This window comes from Scatophagus argus, chromosome 22, assembly GCF_020382885.2.
Source record: "Scatophagus argus isolate fScaArg1 chromosome 22, fScaArg1.pri, whole genome shotgun sequence".
Taxonomy (NCBI): Eukaryota; Metazoa; Chordata; class Actinopteri; family Scatophagidae; genus Scatophagus; species Scatophagus argus.
The window spans coordinates 11,420,742-11,447,172 of NC_058514.1; the positions used below are offsets into that span (position 1 = coordinate 11,420,742).

Below are 26,431 nucleotides of genomic sequence, written 5' to 3' on the forward strand. Positions count from 1 at the left end.
GTCCAGCCGTTTCCCCTCCAGATTGTTGGCTTAGCTCCATGTTTGCATGTTCAAAGTGGTGTCAGGAGATTTTTAATCCAGGCTATCATCAAGGTGGACAGCTGAATGGAGTTAAGGAATTAATGAAATTAGTCAAACACATGCAGATGGACATGGGGAATCATGTGGATTATTGCATGGATTACTAGCACCAAAAGGGAACCATGAAGCTTGCCAGCATGTTGTAAAAGCTGTTCTCTAAAGGCAACGAGCGGCAACTACAGAAGCAGTGAGACTGAGAAAAATGGTTGCAAAAACAAACAGAAAATGAACAGAAAGATTGTATTTCCTTCATTAGATGCCTTTTTAGGTTGTAACTTACAAACAACATGAAAAAAAGCAGACAGCCTGTGGACAATCTTCACTGCATTCTCATTTACAGAGCGAAATGTAGCCTGTTTCTGTGTTTCTTTGTATCAGTATTTGCAGTACATTGATGTCAAAAACAAATTAATCTACAATTTAATACAATTGAAGGTGTGATTAACATGTATCTTAACCAAACCAAAATTCATGAAGCAGTTAGCCTAGCATTACCACTACTCCGCTAAACTGGTAGTAATGGTAGCCTAATCTTCCACTCCTAGTCTATCGTTTTTTCTCCATCATGACTGGATTTGCTTTCTGCCTCACTTTGTTATGTACAATAACCAACTAAAACACCAAGATGTCGGTTCATTAAAGTGGATTGCAGCTATAGGGGGAAAAAAAAATCAGTATGTACATTTAATTTTAGCTTCAGACTACACACTCTAAGAGTAGATGGTCAGGTTAAAATGGCAGCTGTGTTTTTAAAATGGAAACCGCTGTTTGAATTATTCTGAAAAGCCCTGAATCACTCACACTATCCCACAAGCACAAACAGTACAGCACCAGGAGAGTACATCAGCAGACATTGGTGATTTGGGAGATTTATTTGTGCGTCTGTGTTCTCTAGTTACCAGCTGACCACATAAGTACGGAAATAGAGAAGAAAGAAACACACACACACACACACGCACACACACAAAGCACCACACATAGGCATCCCACTTACACAAGTGAGATAGCAAGGCCTGCTGCATTTCTCCAGTGACATTTCTGACACCTACATACAGTAAATACCTCTGCTTTCCCCCTCACCTCTCTGAGCGGATTATTAATACAGAAGGACACTTTGTAGCTAACTTAATCAGATGAAGTGAGTCAGAGAATGAAAAGCAATGAAAAGGAGAGGGAGAGATAGAGAGAGAGAATGTGATGTGAAAAAGCGACAAAGAGAGAGAGAGAGAGAGCACATTAGCCTACATATGATTTATTCCCTCCTCTAGGTGAAGGAGACACCATTTGTATTCATTTGCCTTTATTTTTATCGCAGATTCATCTTGCCTTCACATGCCTGTCACCACCATACTAATATTATTTTGGCCATGCAATGTCCCATAACCTGCTCTTATAAAAATTGGCCCCGTGTGATAGTAGAGGATGATGCACTGGGATCAGGTTGAGGTGGGGGTGGGGATGGGGGGGGGGGCTTCTGTCTATTTTGCTTCATTCATCTGATTTTGTTCAATTTTTTTTTTTTCACAGGGAGATTAAAAGGCTCCTCTGGACAGGATGGTGTGAAGGGTGGGGATAATAATGTCTGTCCTCTTACTGAGGGACATACTAACACCCAGACATGTGCACACACACATTTTTATGTACATGCGCACTTAACAGAAGGCCTGGCTTTTTTTTTTTCTTTTTTATTCCTGGCAAGGTGAGCCAGTGGTGCTCCAACCCAAGGACAAAGACAACTGTGACCACAATCCTCCTCGCGGGGCTTTGCAGAACAATTAGATGAGAGTGGAGGGTGACTGCAGTTGTGTTTCAGGACAGTACAAATACACAGCACAGAGGAGGACACAGGGAAGAAGACACACGACACACAATCGGGTATTAAATCAGTTTTGGCATTTGGGGAAATACACTTTCTTTGCTTTTTGAATTGAATGAAAAAAGTGATACTACTCTCACATTTGAACAGCAAATATATAGATGGTTCCAGCAGCCACTTAGCTTAAATACAGCTAGCCTTGCTCGGTACATAAGTCAAAAATCTGTGTACCAGCACAAAAATAGGGTAGGGCTATCGTACCAGAGGTGGGACCAGTTGAAGTTTCAGAAATTTATTGGTCAAGAGCATATTTTTTTTTATGCTTTGGTTTCTGTGTGGATTAAACAAATACGATTTAATGGATCAGGCTAATTAGGGAACTGCTGCTCAAACTACATATTTACCATACCGACATGGTAAATATGGAAAATAACGGATAACTGGAACTGGCAAGTTCACGTGCAAGACAGTTGAGAACCTGCCCTCCCTGCAAAGCTGATGCTGTTTTTCATATTAAAAAAGTATATGTTTTCCAATACAGCTATGCTATACAAGTACCACATGCTTCAGTGCAGAACAGCACAGGTCCACACACTAATTCATCTAAACCAGCTTTCTGACAATCCTGAGCTTAACATTAACTATATGCCTGTGTGGTCATCTCCCATGGCTTCTCTTTTACAAGTGATAGAAGCACATCAACCAACACAAACAGAGGGCACAGATCAGTGTGTAGACCCTTCTCTTTCAGCCTGTCTCTCTAGCAAGTACAACTGTAGAATTTGCTCACTTAGCCATGGCCTGCTAGCCGCATGGGTTCATGATAGTCCTGTAAACCACTGCATGTGTGCATGTGCTGTAATTATTCATGTCACGCTTAACAGGGCTGTACAAACTCAAGGCAATCATCTAAATTAAGTTTTGACTGAAAATAACCTCAAAAACAAAAATGAGGATGAATCTAATTATTTTGATAGGTACTGAAATTGGGCCTGCAATTTCAGACCAAGACAAACAGATCGATTCCCTCCTCTATTTTTATTCCCTTTTTCTTCTTTGTCCTCCTGTCTTCCACGCCGAGTCCTCGCATTCAGCTGGTGCATCCATCCAACCGAGAGCACCCAGCTGCATGGCAATTACAGGTGGGGTTTGGAACGGTACACAACAACAAGACGCATACATTATTAAATGAACCCATGTTCAGATGAAATTGCTAAGCCAGCCAATAAAGGTAAATTACCAAAGACAAAATGCGATAGCAAGAAAGGGAGAGGGCCATGCCTGAAATTGCATTGCATTAATGAACAACATCATTTCTGAAAATGGAGAGGAAACACAGAGTTGCACCTATCAGCGCAAGACAGAGCGAGGCAAAGAGAGGGGAAGAGAGAGAGAGAGATGGAACACAACATTGACTACCTAATTATGCATTTTATCATTTCAGTCACAATAGAGTGCCTCCCTTCTTTAGTTGCCCAGTGTACTCGTGCAGCTGTTCCTACGCTGCTTTAATGAGGAAGATAAAGAATAATCACAAGCATGTTATATTTACATCTACTTCCTTCCGCAGCATCTCAAACGCACACATCGCCTCCCATGTGAAGGCCACATAGACCCCTCATTTTGTTTTTTTAAGAATCAACATTGAAAAATGTGTAAAAATAATGTACTTCAGCTTGTTTCTGTCCATCATTAAAATTATCCAACATGAGCTTAATAGCATGATACAACGCAATGGGTAATTGCATTCGCTGTGTTGTTGCTTGTGTTTTGACACTGTGACTACTGCACATCACCTCCCCTTTTCCCTCTCCTATTGACGTTCCCCTCACGTCCCTGGCAGTCAAAGCTAGCACACACCCTTGACTCCCGGCAGAGCTGTAATATCATGTTGCCAGTCCATTACAACGCATCCTCTGCATCCATCCGTCCATACTTTTGTCCATCCATACCAGGGTCCCAACCACCTGATTCCCTTGAGCACTTAAAAAAAAAAAGAAACTGTAATCACAAGGAAGAGATAAAAGGAAGATAACTGGGTGAGGGAGAATGGGGGAGATGTACACTGCAGGGCTCTGACACCCATCATATGGAATCAGCACCTCGTGAGTAATGGGGGTTAAAAAGGGAAAGCGCCTTCTCTCTCTCAGTGCCAGATGGGCTTGTGTATGTTGGATCTGAGTAGCAAGTGACTGAGTGAGCGAGTGAAGGAGTGAACACTCGCTTTCCTTCTTGGCAGGCCCTCCATTGCCAGCAGAAATCAAATGGCACGAGGGAATCCAGAGTTGATTAGCCCACCTCGCCTGAGCTTCCATCAACAACAGGCAATAAAAGCCACTTTACAGTCCAGTGCGGACATGTTTGTCACAGGCCGACAAATACGGGGAATTACTGAAGAACAAGCTGTCTTTTATCGCATCTCAATCTTTGCCAGAAGGGGAAAAATTTACATTTGTCTAGGGTCCTAAAAGATTGTGCAGATTGTCCAGATTTGTTGATGATGTCTGAAATGGTTGTAGATGAAAAAAGCGATTTCATTTGTTTCCTGAGGTGATTTAAAGGAAATGATCAGAAAACTTAAGGATAAAGTGACAAACGCAGCATGCTTTGTAACAGCATCTTAAAGTTGTCGGTGTCAACATTGTTCCCTTTCCTCCAAATGCTTTTAGGGAGCTTGTGATTTGGTGACATTATTAAGCAAATTTTTGTGCAATACACTCACTCCAAAAATAGACGCCTGCTGAATCTGGTTTGTTATACCAAATATTTGACCCTTATTGAAGACTGTTGCCAGGAGTGAAAGCAGTCAGCGTCACATTTTTATACCAAATTGTTGGACTTCCATTTAATTTTCTCTGTTTTTATGTAAGTATTTCTTTCTACATTTGTATCAGTATCAAAATGAAAAAATGGGATTTTATTGATAGACTATTGAAACATTATACAATCAGTGTTTCAGCAGCACTTGGTGCCCTCTTCCTGCTGTAAATTGCAGTCTTGACCCTGAGGGAGTACGTAGAAGCAGTAATTATTAATTAATTGTTCACAGCCCGTAGCCTGGTGAACACACATAGCCCCTTGGACATGCATTCACGGTGGAGGAACTTTTCTCTTCCAATTAGACCAGCGAGGTGGAGAGGGCGACAGCATGGACCATCAACCACGCAGCGCTGGTGAGCGGACTTGTGGGAAACAGGGAGGACAGGCGGCAGGCGTTTAGGAAGGTGCTCTGCAGTGTGTGGAGCCAAAAGGCTGCGTAGGCTTCCTCCCCTTCCTCATCTCCTGATGAGGGTGGTGTCAGAGATGAAGATATAAAAAGAAAAATGACTTGACAAATGAAACCAAAATGGAGAAAATCTGTCTTTTTTTCTTTTTACTGTATTCATATGTGCTGATTTATTTCATCTGTACGCTTTTATGTGTGAGTTCAAATACGTAATGTCTCAATTTGCGTGAGCCTGTGTTCTGAGGGGATGTAAAAGACAAGGCGGGAATGAGTGACAGTTGAGCAGACACATATTAGCTCTTGAAGATTTATAAGGCCGAGATGTTAGGATGACTCTGATGGGCTTACCAAGTGATTGGTGTGCTGGCCTTGCTAAGAATCCCGTTCTATGAAGAGCTCCGTAATACTTCAACACAAGAGCCTGATGGCTCATTTGAAAGCCAGACGCAGCACATGAAGTCAATCTACTGAGCCAACATCCCTCTTCATAAACACTTAGTGCAGAGTTGATCTTCAGTTGAATGATTTGGCATTGAATCAGCACAGAACCTCGCAAGAATTATACATAAATTATATTTTTCCCCCTCAAGAACAAAATCACCGGTGATCACAGATGCTTTCACAACGCCAACTTTCTCTGTCAGAATATAAGCGGAGCGTCAAAAGATATCTGAAGTGGCCATGTGACTGCTTTTCATTAACATATGCTGATAAAGCACTTCTATAGAAGAACTTTACTTGCCTGTTTCTCATTCAACCTGGATTAATTATAATAAAACACAGAGAGCAAGATGCACAACAATGGGGCATCAATAACCTCTGACGTTATCATCATCTCAGAACCTTGGAACACCTGGGTCCACTTCATCACCTTGCGCCTGCAGATTTATGAACGCAGAGTGCAACGGGTTTGGAGCAGAAGGGACATGTGGATAATGCAGCTTCATTAAGAGAGAGCATAACGGCTTGCCTGAATGCATGATGTCATCTGTATGAGCTATATCATCTGGGATATTAAATATTTACAGTCAATGTATGCATATGGAATTACTCCTGTGCACACACACACACACACACACTTCCCGTGGACTACTTATGCATCTTTGGCTGCATTAACATCCATCATTTGGAGAAAAGAAGGTAATGGCAGCAATCTGTTTTGGCAAAAATGATCGCGGGCATCAAAGTAAGACATGATGAAATACTTTAGCTTAGTTATCAGCCATTTAAAGTCTGTGCTGGCACAGTAGCAACAATCCTGAAAATTGCATAACCTTAATTGTATCTGTGTATGTTGAAATATGGGAAAGAGAGTGTCAAAATAAATCTGACTTCAGTGTCTTTCATTAGAGCCTTTGATTAAAAACATATGTGCCATTCAGTGTATGCATAAACTTTGTGTTGTGAGTCATTTAATGAGAAATTGAACGTAAAACGGGTCATTTTTTAAAGAGCCGTGCAAATGGGTTTTGCTTATTGAGGAATTCAGCAGGGAGGGAGGCTACAAAGTAGCATAATGCAAGGTTAATGGATGGAAAACTTACTGTAGCTCTGCCACAAAATGAAAGCCAGAGCACGACACTTTGCATTATTTTTATGCTAATGTGCACCGCTCGTCAGCTTTCTCACCCAGGGGGGAAAACACAAGCATTCTTTGTATTATATTTCTGCTTGTCATACTGCAAAACACAAACTGGCTCAGTATTTCTGTGTGTGTGTAAACCTACAAAGACGCTGTTTTGATACCAGTCACTCTGGAGGGAGAGCTCCACATTAATATTTCCAAAAATTCAGAGTACCCAAAAAAGAGAACAGAATCGAGAAAAAAAAAAAAAAAAAACAGACACTCGTTTGGGACTTTGGTTCTCATTCTTTCTGATTCTGTTTTTCTGTGTAAAGCCAATGGCTCTACAGTTGGAGCAGCTTGCCTCCAATGTATGGAGGAAAAGCTGTGAAAAACTGCAACAGAAGGAGACACTTTTTCTAACTCTCACTCAACACACAAGTACTTGAGTACTTAGAGCACCTAAATCTATTAAATTAAAAAAAACCTTCCAGTAAAAATAATATCACTGATTGGAAAGTCTGCATGATCAGACCTTTCTGCATTAGACTCTTCATTCTCTGAATCTAATTCAAATAGAGAATATCAAACAGATTTCTTCCCTCCAGATTTGTTTTTATTTTTTACCTCTACCATCAGATTTACTGTCACAGTGTCACATCAGCACCGCATTTACTTTTGCTCTCAGTATGACCCTGAAATCAGTCAGTTGCAGCCATGTGAAATGGTTTCGATTTTCATATTTTCTTTTTTTGTTTTGCTGTCTGCTTCTGTAACCAAATAGCTGCAGTTATTTTGACAGTTATTTGGTGCGCGCATTTCCCATAATCACAGGCGACAGGATGATTCACTATGGACTCACACCGCACAGATACTAGCTTATTTTACTGATCAGACTGAAGCCAAAATGAAAAATGTAATATTTGGACACAATTACCTTTTTTTTACAAAATGTTTTCTGTTATGGGAAAACAAAACAAAAAGAAAAGACAAAACAGTTTTACAAATAATATCAACATTATAATGGAAGATTTAAGCAATCAAAATGCATCATTATTTCAAAGTGGATATTTTTGCAATGATGAAGTATAAATTGGAAAATTCTGGAACGTAAAAATGGTATTTTGTCAAAAGCACTAGTGTGACTAAGAAAAGGCAGAATGCAAAAGAGACTCACAGGGAGGGTTGTGCATCCTGGGCGTGATCGGTATATAAAAAGCACTATGTGATTTGTGTCCCGCTCCAGTTTAGAGGCTACAGCCTCCAAACCAGCACACCCAAGGAGAAGCAACCCACCTCAGGCTGCGGTTCCCATCTGCCTGCCCTCTCCCCCTCCTCTCCTTCTGACAAGGCCGCAGCCTGTGGTCATCAGTCTTCAGTCCGCATGTGTGCATGTGAAACAGAAAGAAAAGGGCCAAGAGAAGGAGAAAATAGGGAGAAGGTGCGACATCACAGATGCACTACTGGACCATCTTTTCCAGTCCGCGGCCTCCGCCTCCCCCTCCCTGGATCAAGTCAAACCAATGGGCTGATACAGTAGGATTGGAGCTCTGGTGCTTTTTGATAGGCCACAAACCCAGCCTGACGCATACTGTTGTCTCTATCACTGCCTGACTCAGTTCTCCCCCTCCATTAGTAACAGCTGAGGTGCCCTTGAGCAAGGCACCTAACCCCCCAACTGCTCCCCGGGCACCTGACACAGCAGCCCACTGCTCCTGTGTGTTTCACTGCATGTTGCATGTGTGTGTTCAGTCAGTGAAGGGTTAAATGCAGAGAGGAATTTCAGTGTATTTAAAAAATTGTGACAAATAAAGTTTGAAGGGTTTTTTTTTTTTTTTTGCAATGCAGCTTTACAGATATGACAATGTACTTTAAGGATCAAAAGTACTCATTGTGGAGACAAAAAGGCTCCTTTTCTGATGTTACATTATGCATATACTGTTACACAGTTTAATTAGCAAAAATTGTCCTGATTATAATTACATCCAAAAAATCTTTTCACTGAATAAAGTACAAAAGTCAGGACAAAAAAAAAAGTGTATCAAAAAGTTGAAAGACCAAAGTTTGTAGCTTGAAACTTGAAAGATGGAGGGAGGATGCACAATATTAAAAATGCACTGCCAGATTTTTTCACTTTTATTAATGAAACTAAAATGTATGCTATAACTGATATTTCTTTCAAACAGTGTACAAACTGACAATCTGAATTCTGCAGACACAATTAGAGACTAACTGGAGAATGTAGCAGCTAAAGAGCAAGTTATTTCCCTCAAAGTTGGAAGAGACCAAAACAGAGCTAAAAAAATTGTGAATTTTATACTTACATTTGCCCAGTGGCCAGAAACATGATTCCAAATGAATTCTAATGTTTCTAACAAGTTGCTAACAAGGTGATGATATGTCAATGCTGTGTTAAGAATTTGTTTCTGCTGCCTCCAAATGGCCCAAAGAAATCTGTAAAATCAAAAAATCTGACTTATAACTTGATAAGATGCAGGTTTTCTGCACCAAATGATGAATTACATTTTTAGAGGCGGATTACACGTTCTGTTTTAAAAATCTCATATTGACAGGTGACATAACTGTTAAATATTGGAAATAAAAATAAACTTAGAAAGCAGCAGACATGGACACACAAGTAAACAAATTCGTTACTTAAAGTACAGCACAGGAGTTGATGTTCTTAGTATTTTTTTCATCACTGTGTTAGTGTTATATTCTTTCTCTTTTTGAAAACACAAGCAGGCATGCACACACTGTTTTTATCCACAGTATTATCTGGAGGCCTGAGCCCCTCAAAACTGGTCGCCTTCGAGGCTTTCATCAATGTCAGCATCCCAGCGAAAGGAGACCAAACGTAAACACCTCAGGCACAGACTCCCCGCTGAGCTGTAAGCGCCACAGCCAGTGACCCTCAACAAGCTCCTCTAAAGCCGTTTTCTCATATGAACTCCAGACATTGTCCGGATGTGCCCTTTCACACGTGAGGCAGACAACAGGAGATTGTCCACGTCAGAAGCGTTCTCACCTACAGGAATTAGTCTGTGAGGAGTCACACCTGGGCAGGGCTTGCAATGACGCCTGTGTCATGATGCAAAATGGTGGATGACAGACATGTCATAAATGTGACCTCTCGATCACCATGAATTCCCCCCTTTTTACTAAGACACGGCGCAGACTAAGGAGGTGGCAGGGTAAAGCCCATTTAATGTCTGGTCCGAATGATTCAGGCATTTGTCCCCTCATATACAGCTCCTCTTGTTAATGTCCAGATACGTTCAGGGTGGCAGTGCACATGTGAAAGGGACTAAAGTCTCCAGAGTTGCCCCCTCCTGCAGCTGTCACTCTTTTCAGCAGCCTGCATGAGTGGACAGCTCTCTCTTTCTCTCTACTAGTCTGTCTTGGTCTCACTCACACTCTCTCTCCTAATAAGAATCAATATCAGCTCTCTTAAAAGTCATCAAGCACAGAGGTAAAAAGGCTCAAGAGCATGAAATTGCAGATGGGAGAGCATGTACTTGTGCAACGCTGGGCTGCAATAGAGGCCTCAAACGGGTAGAGACATCGGAGGCATACAGTAAAGAGAGAGAGAGAGAGAGAAAATGACTGTTATAGTTTGAGTGCGAGAAAGAGAGAGAGAGAGAGAAAGTTGGGAAAAAAGCACAGAGAAAGAGAATGGGTCAGACAGAGACAGCATTTCATGCTGCAGAGATGCGATTCTTGAAGGTTCTGTTTTTCTTCTTTTGGACTCACGACTCAAACGGCGCAGCTACAGAAACCTTATCATGTCGAGAGCTTATCTCCCATTTTCACCTCCTCAAACCAATAAACACACACAGAGCAACTGCAAGATAGTAACTGCACAACAACAAAAACTTGATTCTTAGAGATCAGCGGCACTACAGCACTCTCTCTGTTTTCATTACCGCATACCGTCCTGAAAGCCATGTGAGATCGATGATGGAGCTATGGATTATCTGGCATGGATGGGATGCAGAGTCTCAGGCATGAAGGACACTGATCGTGTCAGCCAAGGCAAAGGCATATTACAAGAGAAAGCAGACCTCAAGGACTCAAGTAGATTAAAACTGATTGAAATCGCATTTGTGGATTTTGGGGTCTTTCATGTCAGCTTTTTTTCTCTCTCTCTTTCTTGCGGTGTTCCCAAAGTGAGCAGGGCTTGAGTCTAAATAAACAAAAAAGATTGCATTTGTGGAGACAAGCGTCTCAGATCTGCATGGCAATAATATCAAGCTGTGGGGATTTTGTAATATGAACACCAGCAAAAGTGTGTGTGTGTGTGTGTGTGTTTGTTTTCTGATAGGAAGCAAGGCGACAACATGGGAGGAAACAATAAATTACACTCTGACAGTGAAAAATATGCACACACACAAGGGCCACTGTGCACACGCATCTTCAAATCAATCGAATATTAAATTAAACTTTAAATACTGGATAATACACCTGGTGTAGAGGTGTAATCATCTGCAAAGTACTCAGTAATTGTTGAATATATTTAGTTTAAAAAAGTACAATATTAAAAGGTGACAGAAAACAGACAACTCAAGTACAGTTATCTTAAAACTGTCCATATTTGTGTGGGTGACTTTAAAAGTTGAAGTCAGGTAACCCAAAAAAAGTCTCCTATTGCAGCTGTGATTTGATTGGCTGAATATTAAGTTTAATTTCTTCCAGTATGATATTTAACGTAAAGTTCATATAGAACCTTTTTGACCCTGTAATGGTTTTAATCTATACTCACACAGTATACTTATTTGTTCCATATTTGTCCCACCAGTTTCCAAATGTTGATGGGAAGTCAGTTCATTGCAAGGACTTCATACACACAGTAGCCCTGCTTAAATTCACACCCATGAGTGATCTACTGTACAGACTCTAATCGACGTGTATGTCTTTGATCTGTGGGAATGAATGCTAACACTCAGGGTAAACCCAGCAGACTGTCCAGATTTTGAAATTCAGCTGTTGTGCCTCCTCGCTAACAACATCAGTTCGAATAACCACGCTAATTATACTCGTACTTCAAATTTAAAAAAAACTAAAAACTAAAAAATTGAATAATTAACTGTGGAATAATATTTCATATTAGATTATGAGTTCCTTATTTTCTCTGATTTCTCAGCTAAGCCATTAAAAGCAATAAAAATGTTCAAAAACACTGTAGCCAGGACTGAAATACACTTCGGTCTTGTGCCATTTGAAGGCTCTAGGCCTCTCAGCTCATCTGTTACTAGTTTTCTAACTGTTCTTACAGTTCAAATTAAGATGGAGAAGGAGCATTTTGTTACTCTGCACCACAGAAGAATTTCCCTTTATGTTCTCCATCATCATTATCCGCCTTGGACTTGCAACTTTGTCTGTCTGGTATCTATTTCTCTGATTTAGCTTTTTTCTTTAAAATGGGTTTTATATATTATTTTATATATATGTATCTCTATATTGACATAACAACTATAAGACTATGATTTTCAGGTTTATTTTTCGCTCTGGTAGTTGGCTGTGTTGCTGTCCACCTGCGCAGGTCTCTTAAAAAGTCAGCTAAGTCAGATAAGCTTAAGCTCTGCTCAGAAAGAAACGAGTACCTCGCCTACACGAAATGCCACAGCGCTCCATGGAGCCCACATTGTGACAAATACCTTCCTGATATTATCTGGATACTGTGGATTTATGCAACATCCAAACAACTTATTCAATGGCAAAAGAGGCAGCAGAGTGACTCCACACTGCAAGTGGGCATGTCTGCAAGATCAGATTCTTTCTTTCTAGGACTCAGAAGAAGCGGGCAAATCTCAGTGTGAAGCAGTTTGCTCAAAGGAAGAAATTGAATTTGAAGATCAGTCAAATCTCCAATGTCATGTTATTGCGTGCCTGCCACACAAATAGATATAAGCCTCTGTCCACTCACACATGGTGGAAAGTCTTCTCCTCATATGATCGGCAGTCACACAGCGCACTGAGGTTAGGCAGCTCCTCCAACCCGTGACACAACTGTGAAGCCGCAGTTGAATCACTGGCAGAAACAAGACATCCAAAGGTACAGTTCACTGCAGGTCTTTTCTAACTAACAGTGCCGTTCATCCTGCCTTCACCTGAGCACCTAAACCTCCTGTCCCTCCCCACGCCATCATCTGAGAGGCAGACTCAGTGACAGGCACCCTATGATGCAGTGGGACTGCAATGAAGATGTCATAAAGAGAAATAAGAAAACCCAGAGTCAAACCATCGTTCAGTCCCATCCTTAAAATTCATCGAGCTATCATGAGGGCAGAATGGTGACCAGAGAAGTGGCTCACCTTCTTCCCCCATTAAATGTATATGCGGACTAATGTAATATAATGAGACTCATCCTCACCGCCGTACACAAAGTACACGTATTATTCTCCAAATTTAGCGATTTTGAATTTTTCATTAAAACAGAATAAGTCTTCCATTGTGGACTGAGAAAATTCTTCTCCCACTTTAGCTGTGTAAACCATTTAAAAACCTGTTAACTTATCTTAAAAAGTAATTTACACTAGGCTGAAACAGGTCTGTTTTTCTTAGAAAAGCTGATTTTTTTTCAGACACATTGTTATCACAGGACAGTGACAATATTTGCATTTTTCATGGGAAGTTATCTTTGTACAGCTGCATTTAGACAAAAGTGTAGAATACATTGTATTAAAGGGTGACTGTTTGTTTGTGATTGATCGACTGTCAAAATTTCAAAGTTTCATTTTTTGTCAATTAACTGATTCATAGAAACACACTGTGCTGAAACACACACTTTTCCTCAAATAGTGTCACAACTCCATGAAATATAAGCCCATCTGTTGGTGAGGGATTTAGAAACCCCCCTGCAGCCACTTTTTAAAATGATTCAACTGTAAATTGATTTGTTGCAGGCTTTAATAACCTCACAAAGACAGTCCTGTGATCCACTTAGCTCCACATTCAAGGTTTATCCACCTTAAGCCTCAACTTAAAAACCGCCAAACCCTAACTGCCCTGTGACTGATGATGTGATTCAACACTTTGATAGCGCTGAATTTTACACTTAATTTTCTTCATGTCCTTCAGCACCAACAGGATTCAATGCAAAAGTCTGGCATGCCTCGGGAAAAACATGCTCATGTTTGAGTGGTTTTCAATGAAGTGGCCCCTTAAAGAAAGCGAGCTGAGCTGAACTGAGCCGGGATCCCCACCCTCTCCTTCCCTCCTCCTCTTACCGTCCACACAGGCAGGTCTGGCTCTTGTAGTTCCAGCGATCTGGCCCTTCTTACAGGCGCAGCGGGCCGTCTGCCTGGCGATGGTCCGCCGTGGTTGGCTGCTGTCCCTGTCCAGTGTCACAATCTCACATGTCCCCGCTGCCAGCTGGCCTGGAAATGACATTGCACCACAGAAAGCGAGGTCAGAGAGATGAAATCATAAACAGGGAAAAATAAACTAGTCTGTCTCCTCTGTTAAATTTGTGTTCTGTCACATGATGAGTGGTCGAGCTCTGTTATGTTTCATAATCCTTTGTAGCTCAGTTGGCAGGACACTGCACAGACATAACCGAATTCAAGAGGGCGGGTGTCATTGGACTCACTGAAACAAGTACGGTACTGTAGTTGTGTATGTATTTATCTACAGCAAAGCAATACATTCAGTTTTGAATAGTATTACCTGTGGTGAAAAGAAGCTAAGTAGGGCTACATTTACTAAAGTAAATACATTTCAGAGAGAAATTTTTTACTCAATTAAATGTATCTGATAGTTTGAGATCTTTCATAATTGACAAGATCTTCCTAATGTGCTTCCTAGAAACATTTTTTATAATAAGTGAAGAAAATCTGTCACTGCAGAGAGATAATTACAACAATTTTACCAGACCAACCAGTATATTTTGCTGATAATACCTCTGGACTTTGCAAAATGCAGCAATACTGCTATTAAGTATTATTAAGTATTAAGAAGTAAAGGGTCTGAATACTTCTTCCACCACGGTATAATAGGAATTTGCTCACTTAACTTTTGTGATAAAACTGCTGAAGTGTTCACCTGCGACATGTTGGCAAGTAAGGTAACAGTTAGGCAGTCGAGATCCCCATACTGATGGCACAAGAAGCCAGCAACAAGCTAGTTAGTTCATAATCACAACGAACTAGCTGGGTTCTTCAAGGTTTGGTGGATCCAGACAGCAGATCGTTAACCCGAGTCGACAGAGGAACACAGCAGAGGCACTGAGCAGCTCACAGATATATGTGTGAAGGGACTTTAAAAGACAATGGTGAACAAATTACTTTTAAATATCAGCTACCTAAAGACTCGCCACAAGCTATTTCCTATTAAGGGCCTCATCCTATCAGCACACTTCTTTGAAGGTAATGTACCCATTAGCCACGAATGGAACACATGAATACTGATGAACTTTGTAATTGCTGCCAAGCCCCCCATCTTACACACACACACATCCTGCATGTATTCAATCAGGTGACCTTTGGCATTGTAGCTGGGCCCTTGCTGCTCGCAAATTAACCTTTGTCTGTGTGTGGAGGCCCTCAGGTGCCATCCTGGACAGGCTTATCAGGATCTAATTGTGATTGGCAAGAGGATGGAAGTTGTGATTAAATCTGGACTTGAGTCCCGAACACTTGGGTGGCTGGCTTAATGAACTGAGCTGCGAGGGGTCACACCCAGGGTAATGGGATCTATCAGGATTCATCCACACACTGGAACCTGTGGTGGCCATGGCCACAGAGGGGGGAAATGTGTGCGAACATCCAGTATGTAACCATTTTAATCATTTTTTTTCTTTACCATAATTAATATTTGAGAGAAAAATATCACAAACTTCACTGAACTTTTGTAACATGAGTAACTGTTACAATTGATACCACTGACACCATGCTCAGACTAGAATGTGGCACATATGTTTTAACTTGTGAACCACAGCACTTAAAATATATATAATACCATATACGCCCATCTCTTCTGCTTATTACTTACCATTGCTTATTATTCTTCTGCTTCAGCTCATTATCTGAATATATAACATAATATATAAACATACTGACTGAAAGTGGCCAATTAACTCAACCACAGATGTTCAAGAATACTAATCATTAGCCAGCCCCTGCTCTAAAGTCAGTAGCCATACATTAGTGGAATATGTTTGTGTCTATAAATACCAGTCTGCCAACAAGATGGGAGAAGTGAGTAAAAATGTTCAGAAAGATATTTTAACACTAGATGCCTCTGCTCAAAAATGCATGCCAAACAAAACCCAATCTGTCATGCCTTTTGCACTTGGGAGATCAAGACCAACCCCCACCACCCCCTTCGCCACCCCTTTCCACTGCTCTCATCCTCTTCCACTGTCCTCCTTTGCCTGCTTTAGTGCCTGCTTCTTGCCTTCTCGCTTAACTCCCTCCCTCCCACTTGCAAGTCTTCTGTCTTCTCTGGGTGATGCTAGATAATGACTTCTCATGTAAGCTGCTGTCTGTCTGTGTGTGTGTGTGTGTGTGTGTGTTTATACTTCATGCATCCTACCCCACCCACAATCTCTGCAGATCATCTCATTGCTGCCTTCTTCCTGCTTCCTCCCTTTGTCTGTTCCTTTTCCTTTGGAACGCTTCCATTGCAAGAAGCTGAAAAGACTGTTTGGATGTCTTATGTAATGGAGCGGATCACTGTGGCGCTGAGGTACCACGTGTGAAGTCAACAAGCTCAAAGACACTGGCTGATTTGACGTCGCGATTCTCTGTTCTTCTTTCGTGAGTCGATGGAGCTCATTAATTGCCTACATTTCATCAAACAGGGACCTTGCTTTTACTGTCACAGCTGTAGCAGGAAACCGAATTAATTTAATTCTCATGTTGTTGTCTCGAATTGTCATGTATATTGTCCTCTATACAGCTGCACTGACTTCTTTATGGGGATGATAAGGAATCTTTTTTTAAACCCAGTATAAAAATAAAATAATTGCACTCTGCCTCACGAAATATTTCAACTGAAACATCTGTGCTGGAATTGGGTACATATTAGTGTTGATAGGATTGATTTAAGTTTCATTTAAATGTTTCTGCAGGTGACTTAACATGATGATGAGGGCCTTATGGTGTGTATTTTATGCCACTTTAGCTGTTAAAGAGTAACTACACACCCAAATTCTGCTGGCTCTGTCCTTACCAGCATATTTAAAAGACACAGCAGTGGACTGCATAGGACAGTCACCGTTGAGGGTGTGCCCCCACGGCACCAACCAATGACCAGTGTGACTTACCGGTATTGTTAATAAACACCTGCCTTGTTTAGCTTGTTTCAGATCACAAATCACACATGATATTTATCAGGTATGTTTACCATGTTCACAATCTTAGTTATCATTAGTTTTGCAAGTATTTGATCAAAAACTAAAGCACCGGACAAAACAATTCCATTCAGTAGTTTCAGAAAAGTCAATGAGACTCTTACTTAAACCCACAAAGGTCAACCTCTGTAGGTGGTGCCATGAATAAAGGAAATGTTAGTGGATCAGCAATAGTTGCTGAAAAAGTTAAGTCTGTACGAAAGCAAATGACTGACAAACCAATCAGCCAAACAGCAGACCAACATCATCATCCCTTAAGCTATAACGTTAGTGTGGCTAATGCTTAATACGTGTCAGTGTTATTACCTGAGAAATTACTTTATCTAACTTTGATTCTCAATTCAAGTTCCTCACACAGGATAAACAGATGTTGCCCTTGCCGTGTTTAATATTCGCCGTGTATATCTCAAGTAGTTGCAATGATAAACCGTCTGAGAGACAGTCTGTAGAGAATTGCTAAAGAGAATAAGAGTTCTGAAAACTTGTTTTCAGCTGCAATGCATTCTAGGTGTTTTGCAGTCTTTCCAAATACTGTGTAAGAGAACTTGAGGACAAGTTGGTCTCAGTCCCCCAATAAAGCAGGAGCCTATTCTATCCCTCCTTTCCAAAACAAATTGCTGCAAGCGTCCCTGTGGCTCAGCCTCCAGAGTGCACTGCCAGAGATACCACATACATTGCCACTTTTAAACATAGCGAAACTAAACAAACAAAGCAAAAAATGAACTGAACCAAACTTCCCCAAAACAAGAAAGTATTCCTTTTGTTGGCCTGGAGGGATCTGCAGAAAAGGTTAGAAAATATTACAGAAATCACAACTTCAACAAGACTCCAGGTTCCAGGAAGCACAACCATACAGTTGGTCCAAAAAACAAGTTTTGCTTGTCATCAAAATTGCATAGTATCTTTCAAACAGTGTTTTTTTTTTTTTACATGCAAGTATGCAAGATGTAGTCAAATCTCTTCACAGTCATCCTATGAAGGAACTGGACTGTGAAGAGAGGAAAGAGTAATCCTGTTTCCTGGAATAGTCTCATGAATAGTGGGAAATCTAAAACTGGCAGGTGTCCCCAGAAACAAACCCAAAGCTTGTACCAGTAGTGCTATGATTTATCATCACCCTTATCAGCTTGTGTTGTCGAGCAGTTGTCAGCTTGGCCAGCCAAATGGCTGATTAAAATGTATGTGTGGCCACCCTAGAGTGAAATGAAAGCTCTGACTGTGGCAGAAGATGGATTCATGTGGCAGAGCGTACGGCTTAATACAACGTAATGTTATTGACATGCTCCTATGCTTTATTATTTCTCCTCTCGCTCCTCAGCACATTACAATTGCTCTGCCAAACACAGCCATTTGACAAATGTCCAGAACAGCTACAACACAGGGAGACATAATGTTTTTTTCTCTTCGACTCTTTGTATCTTTTGTCCAGATGTCTGAGAGCTTTTTTTTTTTCCAAGAGGCTTGTTTTCATTTATTTTTTAGATGAATTGTTCTTGTTTTTGCTGCTCAAGAGATCCCCAAACAGCTAAAACCTGCTGCTTAGAGGCTCTATCTGCTGAATCCAATGCTTAGATATTTATAAAATGTGTGGCTTTTTTGTTCTTTCAAATTCTGCAGTGTGCTGGAGTCATGCTGAGATTGCGCACTGTGCTACATGAGAAACAGCTATTTCCAAAGAATTTCTGAGTGCCCTTCTAAATTTAAAAAAATACTTCCATTTAGTATTTATGTGCAATATTAAAGTGCAGTCTGACTGAATGAGTTTTTAATTAGCCCTCATTTTTTGAGCGATACTTGGGGCAGCGTACAAGAGAAAGATGAGGGCTCCCATCCACAAAGTAATAAAGAAATGTTTACTGATGGTAAATCAACACCAGAGGTCCAACACAGTAAATTATATATATTTTATGGGAAATATTTTATTTTATTTTTCTTTCAGCTGATACCACCTGTGGAACTACTGGAGAATGTTAATGTTCTATTCACGTTTTTTTTTTTACATGTTATTTTTACATTTTAGACATTTGATTATTATAATTTTATTCCATTTGTAGTCAATGAAAAGTGTTTTTTATTTTAGACTAAGAAATCTGCTAAAAAACTGCTTTTTGTCATTTGTTATTTTTCTGTACAAAAAAGGAGGCTACAGGGTTTACCTTGAGAGTCACTTTAAATGATGGATAACATTAATGACAAAGTGTTTCTTTAGCAAATATTTTTGAGGTTGTTTTAGTCATTGCATGATAATCAGGCATGTAGCTGCTATCTGTTCAGCACGCTTGTTTTAATGTGTGTGCAGTGAACAAACGTTGGTATAATCTCAGAGATGAACAGCTCTGCGTGCATAACTCGTTACATTTAGTGACAAACATAATACATACAATATGTTCCTGTCATTCTCGAGAGCTTTGACCTGCATACGTGCAACTCTTACTGTGAGATCAGTAATGTCGACTGTCCTTGAATACAGGATTCACTTTCAAAGCACACAGGACTGTCCTTGTCAACACAGGACTTTGTAGTATGGATGAAAATCCTAGTAGATAAGAGAAGTACAGAATGCCAGTAATAAGAAGGGGCACTTCAGTTATATACTCAACATCTTGGAGTAAGAATAGTCGTTGCCTTGAATGATAGACCTGCCTGTGGTCCACCATAAACAGTGTTCTACCTGACCTATGCACTCAAAACAAGAAACTAGCAGTTACATCACAGGAACACAAGCAGCAACTTTGTTAAAGACGAGCTCATAAACTAATAATCTATATTCTTTCGAGATATAACATATCCAAAGTTTTGCAAAAACTGAATGTTCCTAGCAGGACCAGGGTGCATGACTGGCTACGGCCCTGTCAGAAACTGCAAGTACTATTAATACTATTGTGTGATTGTTTGGATCCACACAGGTTGTTAAGACCTTTGCTCTGTGCAATACTGTATTTGTTTTGTTTCTGTCCTGGAAAAAGGTTTCTGTTTAGTATCTCTGTATCAAATGCTGCTGTATCAAATCTTAATTTCTGGATTTGAGAGTAGACTAATGGTGGGCGATTCAATTAAAAGAAAAGCATTTAAAGCCTCAGTCCTCTCCCCCATCGTAAACAATCACCTATTTTTGCCCTCTTGCACTGATTTAACCTTTCTAACTAAACTAAACTAAATTTAAGCACCTTTACAACCTAGGAACTTTTATGTCCTGTCTGAGGTGTTACTGTCCATGAGACTTGAAAAGCTCAGATTTTCCCTTGATCGCTCCTTAATCACATTTGAAAGGACTTGGAGACCTCTCTTAAATTATAATGAATCTTTGACACTGATTGTGATGACTGAGCCCCCCTTTAGTTATTTATTTTATTTTATTTATTTATTTGTTCACTTTTCTTTGTCACATTGAAATATCATGTTGTTGTCTGTGAAAGTGCTTCCAATAAAGAAAGTTAATTAAAAAAAAAAAATCCTGAAATCTAACATATTGACTTGCGTATTAAGCAAACAATGTTCCTCCGAGGAGCTGAATGACTCGTGTGTGTGTTTGCGAATATGAAACATAAAGATGAGGGACATGCTCTTTTCTCAACAACAAAATTGTGTATGTTGTGGCTAAATCTTTGCTAAGAGAAAAATTTGTTCCCACATATTTTGTACTTAACCTGGGAACACCCAGCTTGATGTTGCTGGAAACTAGCATCACATCTGCTCTGTTGGATAGAACGATGTGTGTGTGTGTGTGTGTGTGTGTGTGTGTGTGTATGTGTTAGACACTGCCAAGCTAAAATGCTATATCACTCCAGCACGCTACAGCTGTTCGGAATGAGAGAGGAGAATCCATGCCAAGACTGTGAGTCTGAAATCCCATTTTGGATCCAAACGCTGCATTAGTAGAACCTTGATGTCATCCCTCTACCCCGAGGCCTGACGGGCTAGTTTTTAAATGAATCCTTTTAACAAGCCTAATCAGAGGCTGGAAGAGCTGACTGAACAGCATGTGGTGTAACAGGAAGGAGAGCGGAGCAGACGAAATTACAGCTCTAGGTAAAAGAGCAGTAGGATGATGTTGGGCCTGAATGAAATCTCCAAAACGACCTGCACTTGAGCTGACGCAGAGTGAGGTCCAGAAACAATGAAGCCAGCCACTTACTTAGAGTTCAATTTATTCGAAATCTGGACCTTAATATTCAACGAAAGCTGTTTGAAGAGCATACAGTATGTCCTTGAGGTGTGAAAAATGATGTTCTAGTTTAGACAAGTGAATACGTAGATGAATAGAATTGATTTGAACACGTTCTGATCAGGTTATACAGTACGACTAACAGTGAGCAGAGCTGTTTATTGATTTACACAGAGCGGAACATCCATTTCTGCAGGAGTATTTTGACATTAGGGGAAATGCACTTATTTGCTTTGTGTAGAGTTAGATGAGATGATTGAGATGATTGCCACCTTGCTATCTGTCTGTTCAGTCTGAAGTTGGTAAACTTTGAGACTCAGCTAGCCTGCCTCCATGAGAGAAAGAAATAATCAAACAAGTGAGAAAGTGGATTTTGTTGACTGAGTCTTTAAAATAAGGTAAGCTAACCAACTGTTGGCTCCAGCTTCATATTGAACTGACAGATATGAGAGTTTGAGATATTAATTATCTCATTTTTTTGCTATTTTATTTAACTGTAAGAAGCAAAAAAGTTTACCTCCCAAAATGTAAAACTATCTGTTCAAATCATGAAACACCTTCTTACTTCTTGTAATGGGCTGTACATGCCTTTTGACTAGAGGTTTGTGAAGATTATCCAGGTCATGGTTATCCACGTAGAGTTGATAAAAGGCAACTGGTCGAAAATAGTTTCTCGGATGAGAAGTGAAACGACAAGTCCTATTGCCTTAACGCAACTCTAAGTGTTTGACTAGTTCTAATGTCTAATTTTAAACAAAACCAGTACCTGCACTGGAAGAACAGACATTAAATGAATAGGAAACAAAAGCAACATAATGCTCCACAGTCTTGTGTGGTGCAATAGACTGCTGTTAGAAAGAAGTGAACTCCCTTCAAACTGCCTCCACATATAATAGAGACCCCCCCCCCCAACACTGACAGAGTGACCAAAAACTCATCATGAAGCTAGCCTTGAAATTATTAATACCCTGCCGATGCTGCCATAAGTCAGAGAAAGTTCTGGAGACAATTCTCATTGGGAGCACTCTCTCATCATGATGAGGGGGAGAGAGGGAGAGAGAGAGAGAACTGTGGTCTGGATGATCTATTTTGGGTGAAGCAAGTCTGAGCACTCCGCTTGCTTTGTGGAGCCACTCTGAAAAGTGATTTGATTTGCCTTTTTCTGCCCTTTTTTTTTCCTAAAAATGCTTGGGCAAGCAGCAGTCACACAGAAGCACTACCACACACACGTAAAACATCAACACATGCACTTATAAAAGAATATAAGCACAAATGCAGCTTATAAATGCCAAATATAACCACAAGACAGACCTCCCTCTCCACCTGCCTCACACACACATATTAGTCAAGTGAATGTTGCCACACAACCACGGCTAAACCTTGCCGGGTCCTGCTCAAGTTTTCTTCCTGTTAAAAGGGAGTTTTTCCTTGCCACTGTCTGCTTGCTCAGGAGTTCAGGCTCTGGGTCTCTGTAAAGCATCTAGAGAGAATTTTGATTGTATAAGGTGCTATATAAATAAAAATAAATTGAAATTGAAATTAAACTTCTTCTGCTTCCTGCATGTTTCGTGAAAATAATTCCACACACCTGTCATGATCTCAAAAGTCATTTTAAAGCACAGACAATAAGGATATAGGATAACACAGAGCTTCTGCATTCCTATTTGGCTTAGCTACACTGTGTTAAATGTCAGTTAGCAAATGTTAGCATGTTAACATGTAAAATTAAGACGGTGAGTTTAAAGAGAATGTTAGCACGCTGATATTGGTGCTCAAAACATAGGTGTATCTGTAAGTACAGCATTACAGAGCTGTTAGTATGGCTGCGCAGTTTGACATACTTAAAAACCTATTTTCTGTTATTTTCTGTCTTCATTAGATAAGGTAAATGGATATGTATGAAAAACACACTAAGTATGACAGATCAGGGATGCATAATGTAAGGGTTTTCCTCTTGTTTCAGGTTATAAATCTTTGGCTTTTGGACTGTTATTTGGACAAAACAAGCAATCTGAGGACATTACCTTGGTCCTGAAATGGACCTTGTTTACTGCTCTCTGAGGCTTCTTTTTTCTTTTCTTTTTTTTTAGCACAAGTAAAATAATAAAAGATGAATCTGCAGCAGCCCCAGAGCTGCATTCAGTAGTGCAGAGGCTTTCAGACACATTATTATCAATCTAATTCAAGATGCTCTGTTGCATTGACTTATGATTAAAATAAATTCAACTGAGTCCCTGCGTATCTGAAAAGAGTTTCCATAATGAAGCTTGGGGTGCCTTTTTCCTACTGTGACCTTGTGTAAAGCACGCAAAGAATGGTGTTTTCCCATGAGACGCCCTCTTTTCCCCAGTGTTACTGTTTGAGAATAATGAACTCTGCTTAATAACAGGGTCTTGGCGTGAAACAATGAATGATCATCAATTAAAACAGGGGGAGAAAAAGGAAAACAAATGACCTCAGCAACCCTTGGTAACACAGGAAAGCTTACGTGCAGACACACATGAATATCTGTGCCACTTTTCTCCTGCAATTAAGCACATTTTCCTTCCCCAGAGGATATATCACAACAGGGCAATGATGATAAGGTGAAATCAAAACGTTGCTATGATTTCGTAGACTAAAGACCCCTTGGTGAACGTGTGAAAGTTCACTAATTCTTTTTCTGCACCCTTGGGGAACAGAAGCAAGGTATGTCAGACTGCGTAAAGGATGGCTGGGTTGAATGTGTGAAAATCTATAATAAATATTGTCTACTGCATGGCTGGATTCTTTCATACATTTGTAGGAGACAGCTAGCTTAACTGCAGTTGCCATTTTGCTTTTAAATTTTGCTTCCCTTGTTTTTATGTTTTATTTTTCTCCAAAAAAAAGGTTCTTTCCTGCTCTGTCTGTCTATCTTCTATTTATTCCCTCACTGCCTAACACAGACACATAAAGAGAAACTCAGCAGTGGGTGGGACATTCGCAATTTACAACCTCACTTGCCAACAAAATATCAATTAACAAAGCTTTTCTTTTTTATCCAGAAGGAAACTCTTTATCCACACCTCAAAATGGTTCACTCATTGCTGTGGGGACATGTTGGATTCTGGAAAGAGGACTGACATATTTTCAAATGTGACCTGAAGAGGAATGTAGTGCTGCAGTGACGGTCAGGACGAAACACAGCAAAGCAGTATTGAAAAAGTAATGGGCTTATGTTTCTGCATCAGGATTTCTCAGAGGCTCTGGACCTCAGCCAAAGGGACTGCCAGAGCTGAGATGCAACTCTTCAAAAATATAACTGCAGCTTGGGTCTACGAGGTCAACAAAAATGGATAACTGTGATTGGTCAGCTTGAGCTACTCATGTTTTCTCCAGCAAAGGTTGCAGATAGTGGAAATGAACAACTTGAAAGGCTCAGGTATTTTCTCTCTGTCTTTTGTGTATCTTGCAAAGCCATTTCCAGTGCAAACTTTCTCCTCTCTGGACTGTTTTTCACTTTCAAAATGAATAAAGCAGTGCAAACATAATTACCTCAGGTATATAATTAATGCATGACACTTGGGTTTCATACCGGAAATAGACATCAACTATCCTGGGAGTCCAAGTTTGCAAGATAACAGGATAAACTTTTCCCTTGTAATGGTTACTACCATTCTTTTATTGCTAAAATGGCAGTATACATTTGAACTGTGGCAAAATATTGTTTATATAAAATGAACAAATCTGAGAGCAAATATCATAAAATGTAAACGTCCACATGGTTCAACAAGCAAGTTAAATCAGAACAGTAGGGCAGTTTTCAAAGCAACATTAAACAGGTGAAGCATGGAGTGCAGATGATCACCTTGACGTTGCAGTTAAATGTCAATGAGCTACGCTCCGTCATAAAGATGGTCAAACGTTCCCGCATAACCACGTGGATGTTAAACTGAACATCCTAAAAAAATAAATGACCAAATGATATATTTGCCTTTTTTTTCCACCTTAAAGATACTTTAAGAGAAACTGTTGTTGAAATGATAACATCAGAAAATTTGTGTCAACATCTTTTAAAAATTAATTACCAGTAGTTGTGTTCAGAAATTGTAATTTCTGACAAGAAATCCTGCATGTAAAATGACATATGTTCCTATAAAGTAATTAGTTCAAAATGAAGGGAAGCCTTCAGCCGTATACGACTGCTGCAGTGTTGCTACAACAAATCAACAGGTGAATCACAAATAAATCTGTTCTTACACCCCGGAAACACTGCAACAGAAAAGAATAAATCCATCTTGAGCTGTAATTTGTTGTGAAGTGAAGCTTCATTGTGACATTAACCAGCTTGTATCAAGTGCTTTTCAAAGAAGGGATAAAATACAACGATATTACTGTCTGCACTGATAAACTATTTAATATTATTACATGATGCTGTCATTTATTTGATTTTCTATTAGACAAAATCTGATATAATGATGGCACAAGTGTGTAGTCTGTGCACTTGTGTATGGGAGTGGCAGGGTGCATGGCTCCTTTCACTGCAGCTTGATCAGCATGCAGGCTGAGGTGTGGGGGAGAGCGGTGATTGAATACAGAGGCTGCAGGCCCCGGCACTGCCTTTAATCTCCCCTCCCCATTTAACTTGGCCTCTGTACTACTGCTCTGCTGAGGCTCAGCTGGGGCATAAAGACACACAGACACACACACACACACACACATCGCTCCGTCTGCCAGCCTCTCCCAGTCCTATCTGTCCTCTGATCTGTCCGTCTTTCTGTTGGTGTGTGCGCCCATCTCTCTGTCTGTCTCCGATTGGCTGCTTTTTCATCTGCTTTTTGGTGCTTTATGCTTCTGTTTGTCCTCTGTCTCCCGTCTGTCTTAAAGGCTGCATAAATAAATCTGGATATATCCAAGAAAATAAATATGAAGCCAAAGTAACTTCAGCTGAACTGAGAAAACACAAGCAACGCAGTGTCATGGAGCTATGCAATGACGCGGTTTTCCTTCAAGATATCTCAAATACACATCAATGCCAATTTCAGAGCATGATCCATTTTATTTTATTAGCCAAAGGGGAACACTGCAGACTCCATATAATAAGATCAGTCATGTGGTTTGGGCTGGGTTGTAGTTACAGTTATCTTTGGCAATAAAGCCCTCTTTTATAGGATTTAGTGATCGTCTTATTGCCGTATCCACACTGCTGAAATCTCATCATTTTCTACGCCTTTAAAATGAACTCTTCCTTCTGGAACACAAGC

At 40.2% G+C, this 26,431-nt stretch overlaps 1 protein-coding gene across 5 annotated transcripts in view; it reads right to left on the reverse strand.

Moving 5' to 3' along the window:
• The window catches only part of LOC124054077 (chemokine-like protein TAFA-5), a 128,770-nt gene that overhangs the window by 37,217 nt on the left and 65,122 nt on the right, over positions 1 to 26,431 (reverse strand). For all 5 annotated transcript variants that reach the window (XR_006842305.1, XR_006842306.1, XM_046379753.1 and 2 more), the window contains exon 2: positions 13,917 to 14,066. Coding sequence is in view for 3 of the 5 variants with exons in the window: in XM_046379753.1 (XP_046235709.1) it covers positions 13,917 to 14,066 (150 nt within the window). In the remaining 2 variants the exon portion in view is untranslated. The remainder of the gene's footprint in view (positions 1 to 13,916; positions 14,067 to 26,431) is intronic.